The 7214-nt window shown below is 40.0% G+C and overlaps 1 protein-coding gene across 1 annotated transcript; it reads left to right on the top strand.

Moving 5' to 3' along the window:
* Positions 1–960: 960 nt before the first annotated feature.
* Positions 961–4119, top strand: LOC139581069 (glutathione S-transferase P-like). The gene is made up of 7 exons (XM_071410432.1): positions 961–1080; positions 1339–1371; positions 1997–2103; positions 2723–2810; positions 2902–3005; positions 3448–3549; positions 3692–4119. Coding segments are annotated over exons 1-7 (624 nt in total). The 5' UTR covers positions 961–1079; the 3' UTR covers positions 3881–4119.
* The last annotated feature ends 3095 nt before the right edge of the window (positions 4120–7214 follow it).

Here is a 7214-nt window from a genome sequence, read left to right as displayed (position 1 = left end):
CTGTCCTACACGCCAATCCAGAGCCTCCCAAACATGCTCAATGGGTGACATGTCTGGTGAGTATGTAGGCCATGGAAAAACGAGGACATTTTCAGCTTCCAGGAATTGTGTACAGATCCTTGCGACATGGGGCCGTGCATTATCATGCTGAAACGTAAGGTGATGGCGGTGGATAAATGGCACGACAATGGGCCTCAGGATCTCGTCACGATATCTCTGTGTATTCAATAACCTGGTGAGGACAACGAGCACGTAAATGAGCCTCCCTGAGACGGTTTCTGACAGTTTTTGCAGAAATTCTTAAGTTATGCAAACCCACAGTTTCATCAGTTGTCAGGTTGGCTGGTCTCAGATGACCCCACAGGTGAAGAAGCCAGAAGTGGAGGTCCTGGGCTGGCGTGGTAACACATTGTTTTCGGTTGTGAGTCAAGTTGGATGTACTGCCAAATTCTCAAAAAATATGTGAACATTACATTCTCTGGCAACAGCTCTGGTGGATATTCCTGGAGTTAGCATGCCAATTGCACACTCCCTCAACACTTGAGACTTCTGTGCCATTGTGTTGTGTGACAAAACAGCACATTTTAGAATGACCTTTTATTGTCCCCAGCACAAGGTGTGTCTGTGTAATGCTCATAATGTTTAATCAGCTTCTTGATATGCCACACCTGTCAGGTGGATGGATTATCTTGGCAAAGGAGAAATGCTCACTAACAGGGATGTGAACAAATTTGTGCAAAACATTTTAGCAAAATAAACTTTTTGTCCACATGGAACATTTCTGGGATCTTTTCTTTCAGTTCATGAAACATGGGACCAACACTGTTCAGTATATATCATCATGACTCAGCCAAAACAGCAGACTTTCTGCTTTCTGGCAAGTCTAACTGGTTCATTGGCTGGGGGAACACCTTTAATTCTAGTATATGACCCATTCTCCTCCCATTGGTAACTTGAATGTGCAAGTCATATTGCAAAACCAACAAAGGTGTATATAAGGCCAATACAAAGAGGAGAGCAGGTATTGCATTTTGCGTTAACACACGACTTGGCTCTACAAACCACAGCTGATAGCAGAGAGTAAGTGAATGCACAGCAAAACTTTTTATCTACTCTTCTTACCTGTTTAGTTATGGATTATGGTTGATTTGTATAAAAAGGGTAGAAAACATGCACATTCAATATATTTATGCAAGTGCTGCTGGATATTCTGAAGTAGGAAACTGACAAAGAACATTGACTTTGTACTGCACACTTCAGAGAACTAACTGTAGTGTGCAGAGCCTTTAATTGTCTGTCTTTCTTACTAATAATTACTGTTTTTTGTTTTCTCTTTAGTGTCTCTCACACTCACATATTTTCCAGTCCGAGGTACTGTATGTTGACCTGATCAATGTTCCATCAATGTTGAACTTTTCAGCTTTAAGAATGGACAGCTATTGAAGTGCAAAATACTGTAGCCAACATTTACTCTGGCTGTCAGTCTGTTTCTGCTCTCTTGCCAACACTTTATGGAATTTTCATGCCAAACTTGGCTATTGAAGTAGACTTTTTAAAGGCCCAATGCAGTTAAAAACGTGATTTACCTGTGTTTTTTTATATAGATAATTGTATCATTTTAATTTAAAACAATCACGGTAAGGTACTTAATTGTTACCCAGAAAGGATTTGATATTGAGATAAAAATGGCTACATTGGACCTTTTTAACCTTTTCTTTTAAACACAGAAACAATTATTGATATAGAGTTTGCTTATTAAACAGTAAATTGCATTTTGCCCATAACTCTCTTTATAACCTTGTTGTAAGAACCAGAGATTTTGTCAGGCTCTAATAGGGTTTCATTTGGTAGAGATTAGGCACGTTCACACTGCACCTTAGCCCGGGGCTAAGAACAATGCAGTGTAAAAAGGCCAATTTTTTTTCCCTGTGCCGTAGAATTAAGAATTAGAATACAATGTATTTGAATAGGATCTCTATGGTCTGTGCTATAACAGGTCGTGCTGAGGTCATCCGAGTGATGCTCAAAGACCAAGGGGCAGAGTTTGATGAGAAGGTCATCACCATGGAGATGTGGACGGAGAGCACTCTCAAAGCCAGCTGTGTGAGTAACCCGGTAACCAGTGTACCATAGACAAGTTATGTTATTGCATTTCACATCACTTTTACATGCAGACAAAAATGTCTTAATTAATTCAGGGGAGGGAGTAACCTTTGAGAAAAAAAATACTTTCAAAAAGTGAATACATGTGTATCCTTGGCTGAATGTTTACTGATACACCGTCGACAATGTTCTCCTAAAAAGGCAGTTTAGATATCAACTGAGCAAACATGACACTGGCAACCCGGGCTTCTAAGCAACATTATCCATGTGGGCCTTACAGAGACGGAGAGAGCCCCTAACAAGCTCTATAGGGGGAGGTTGGATGCAAGATCAGCCAAACGGAACTTGATAAACATATCAATAGAAAACATACCTATCACAAATACTGTCTTTATATAAAGCACACTTCTGTGCATTATGCATGGCTCACAAGGTGTTGCGCATGCACTTATAATGCATTATGAAGAGGGTGTTCATAGGAGGTGTTACCAAAACGTCATATTTGAATCATGACGTTTAGATGCTAAGTGATTCAGGACATGACAAATCACAATTCTGATTTTTGACAGAGGATTACAAGTGAATTGTTGATCATTTTTCCTTTGCTTTTTGTACACAGCTGTTTGGTCAGCTCCCTATATTTGAAGACGGCGACCTCACTTTGTACCAGACCAATGCAATAAGGAGACATCTCGCACGGAAACTTGGTAAATGGAGAACAAACAGAAAATCCTGCTTGCAACATAATGAAATTCATATTGACTCACCCAATATGTCTTGATCAATCCTCTGCTCCAGGACTCTATGGCAAAGACCAGAGGGAGGCTGCTCTCATTGACATGATGGATGAAGCCCTTCAAGATCTCCTGAACAAATACATAAAACTGATGTTCGAGAAAGATGTAAGTGTTCAAATGTATGGTAAATGTAACCAATTTGATCTAAACCCATCGTCTCCCTCATAATACAGATCTGTTGCTGGATCTTAATTTGACCAGTTTTGTCACAGTAGTAAAATAATCCTGCAGCAGGAGGAATTGATTATTCTTTAAAAAGTTTTTACAGAAATTAGTTTTGTTATGCTACAGTAGGCATTTGTTTACGTGAGAGATCTAGTGAGAGAAAGATAACTGTTTGTTACTACTAGGGCACTTATCATTTCTTTCAGAGCAGGAAAATTCTCTGCAACAACAGTGATCAAATGAATATACTATATTTATATCATAGTACAGTTGTAGTTTAGTATTGACTGTAGGAAAAATTGCCACTTACCTACTGTAACTGCAATGCAAGTTTGATTAGATTGAGCCCCAAAATGATTAATAATGATATTTGGTTCCCCAGGACTCCGGTAAAGAGGGGTACCTTAAAGCACTGCCAACAGGTCTGAAGCCCTTCGAGAAAACCCTGTCCAGCAATAAAGGAGGCTTTCTGGTTGGCGACAAGGTACATTTATTTATGTTTTCTAATTATCATCAAAGATGTCAACTGGCATATACTGTACATGGGGGTAGGGGTAAGGGGTTTTAAGGGGTTGTTTTGGACCTGGACTTCTCATGTACTCATGCTCTCTTCCTCTCTCTGGCAGATCTCCTTAGCCGACTACGCCCTGGTGCTCCTGCTGATCCACCACCAAGTCCTCAGCCCCCCCTGCCTGGATGCCTTCCCCTCCCTCCAGAGCTACCTGAAGAGGCTGTGTGCCCGACCCAACCTGCACGCTTACCTTCATAGCGACGACTTCAAGAACAGACCCATCATTCCTGGAAAAAGAGCTTGAAGTCCATGTGGCCTTAGTCCACTTATCGTACCTCAATATTATATCATATCTAATATGCCACAATATGTATACATTCAACCAGAATGGATCACCTTGAATTGTAATTTGGCTGTATATTGAGTACTGTGAGTCTTGGTGGAGTAGGTCTCTGTCTGTTTGTGCCTGGTACCAGTCCTACCCACTTGCAGCGAGGAGTGTTAAAAATTATGTTATTGTTTAATAAAGTACATTTGCATATACATAGAATTTCCACTATTGTTTTGTGTGTTGAAAATATTGGCAGATACGTTTTATATAAAAGCAATAATACCCCTGAGGCTGTGGTCTATCAGATATATTGTAATGGCTAGGTAGTTTTCCAGCCACCTTCTCCCAGCCGTGACAATATATCCAATATACCATGCCCTCCTGGGCTTCATTGCTTAAATATTTGAAATCTAATATTTTCCTTTTAGAATAAGTGATCGTGGATCCTATTGACACTTGTAGAAACAATTGACTAAAACATTGTCTCAAGTATTCTATTACAAACAGCAGCTCAACTTACATACAGTGAAGAGCCAAATGTGCAAGTCACGGTTGTTGTCAGGTGTCAAGTTAAGAAAGAGTGTGAGGAGACAATGTATAGGGAAGGAGGATCAGGTTTGGTATTTGCAGTCATATATAGTGAGCATTTATACTGAACAAAAATACAAACGCAACATGTAAAGTGTTGTCCCATATTTCATGAGCTGAAATAAAAGATCCCAGAAATGTTCCATACACACAAAAAGCTTATATCTCTCAAATGTTGTGCACACATTTGTTCACATCCCTGTTAGTGAGCATTAATCCTTTGCCAAGATAATCCATCCACCTGACAGGTGTGGTCAAGGAGCTGATTAATCAGCATGATCATTGCACAGGTGCACCTTGTGCTAGGGACAATAAGAGTCCACTATAAAATGTGCAGTTTTGTCAGACAACACAATGCCATAGATTTCCTACGTTTTGAGGGAGCGTGGTATTGGCATGCTGACTGCAGGAATGTCCAACAGAGCTATTAACAGAGAATGTAATGTTAATTTCTCTACCATAAACCACCTCCAATGTCATTTTAGAGGATTTGCCAGTACATCCAACTGGCCTCACAACCGCATACAATGTGTAACCACGCCAGCCCAGGACCTCCACATTCAGCTTTTTCACTTGCAGGATCGTCTGAGACCAGCCACCCGGACCGCTGATGAAACTGAGGAGTATTTCTGTCTGTAATAAAGCCCTTTTGTGGGGGAAAACTCATTCTGATTGACTGGGCCTGGCTCCCCAGTGGGTGGGTTTTTGCCTTCCCAGGCCCACCCATTGCTGTTCCTTATATTTACTGTAACTCAGTATAATAATTGAAATTGTTGGATGTTGTGTTTATGTTTTTGTTCAGTATAATTGAAAGAGACTCATTGACCTTAGGAAATGTCAACTTTTTGCAGCTCTACATTTGTTTGCTCTCAATTTCCCAATATTCTGTGGTTTGGCCTAATTCCAGGTATGCATGGAATTCATGGACAGTTAAACTGTAGCATGTTCATGGACCACACCTTAGAGAAGGCATTTTTACATGCTCACATGAGGAGATATGCTTGAAGATAGATCTACAGTACACTCTTAGAAAAAGGGCTTAATGGGTTCTTAGGCTGTCCCCATAGGAGAACCCTTTATAAAATCCTTGTTTGTTCCAGGTATAACTTTTTTGGTTTCAGGTAGAACCCTTTCCACAGAGAGTTCTACATGGAACCCGAAATGGTTCTACCTGGAACCAAAATCGGGTTTTACCTGGAAACAAAAAGGATTCTCCAATGGCGACAGTGGAAGAACCCTTTTGGAACCCTTTTTTCTAAGGGTGTAGACAGGGTGACTCAGAATGATAAACAGATTTTCTGATATGCACTGGCTGGCCACAGATGTCTTTATGCAGATCATGAGATTTTGCCAAGTCATAGAAATTACCATAATAGTTGTCTGTAGATGTATAGTACTCACATTTGAGTTACCCCATATTTACACAAAGAACCTTCCAGAGACATATATAAAAAGCACACATCTTGCCTCAAGTCATTGAGCCTATATTTTTCCAAAGAATAGACCTAGGTTAAAATTACAGTTAAGTACACTGAACAAAAATATTAACGCAACATGCAATAATTTCAAAGATTTTACTGAGTTGCAGGTCATATAAGGAAATCAGTCAATTGAAATCAATTCATTAGGCTCTAACCTATGGTTTTCACATGACTGGGCAAGTGCACAGCCACGGGAGAGCCTTGAAGGGCACAGGCCCACCCACTTGGAAGCTAGGCCCAGTCAATCAGAATTCATTTTTCCCCACAAAAGGGGTTTATTACAGACAGAAATAATCCTCAACCCTGGTCATCCCTACTGCCTCTGATCTGGCGGACTCACTGAACACAAATGCTTTGAGTTACAGTTGTAAATTGTGTCTGAGTGTTGGCATGTGCCCCTGGCTATCCATATATTTAAAAAAAAATCTTAATATATTTGAAATTATTTATAATTTTACTTTTGATACTTAAGTATATTTTAACATTTACATTTACTTTTGATATTTAGGTACATTTAAAACAAAATACTTTTAGACTTTTACTCAAGTAGTATTTTAGTGGGTGAATTAAGTTTTTAATTTAGTGATTTTCTAGAGTAACAATTGGGTACTTTTTCCACCACTGTAAATAAGCAATTGACTTGCAGACGATGAGAACGTGACTATAGACTTGAAGGTCACGCCTGAGACTTTGCTTGGGATTTGCATGATTGATATCACAAGACTACAGCCTATTGTTGGAAACAAAGAAGCTTTGCAACTCATTCAAGGCAACAGCGTAACTTCAGTGATGGTAAATCAGTACGACTTGGCAGAAAGCTATGGAACGCCGTTCCATGAGAACGTGACTATAGACTTGAAGGTCACGCCTGAGACTTTGCTTGGGATTTGCATGATTGATATCACAAGACTACAGCCTATTGTTGGAAACAAAGAAGCTTTGCAACTCATTCAAGGCAACAGCGTAACTTCAGTGATGGTAAATCAGTATGACTTGGCAGAAAGCTATGGAACGCCGTTTGGAAAATAAACCATGTGGTCAAAACGCAATCTTTTTAATACTTTTTAATAATAAAGTAAGCAGGTGCAGGCGTTAACGCGTTCACTCATCACTCGTTAAGGTAACGTCTTCAAGCGCTAAGTTAACACCTACACGCGTCAAATAAGCACGTGCAAATGTTCTTGCAGGTGGTCCAATGTGCTAAATAAACAGCTGCAAGCGGTCCTGCACAGTCAAAT

This window comes from Salvelinus alpinus, chromosome 7 (genome assembly GCF_045679555.1).
Source record: "Salvelinus alpinus chromosome 7, SLU_Salpinus.1, whole genome shotgun sequence".
Lineage (NCBI taxonomy): Eukaryota > Metazoa > Chordata > Actinopteri > Salmoniformes > Salmonidae > Salvelinus > Salvelinus alpinus.
This window is presented reverse-complemented; position numbering and strand designations above follow the sequence as displayed.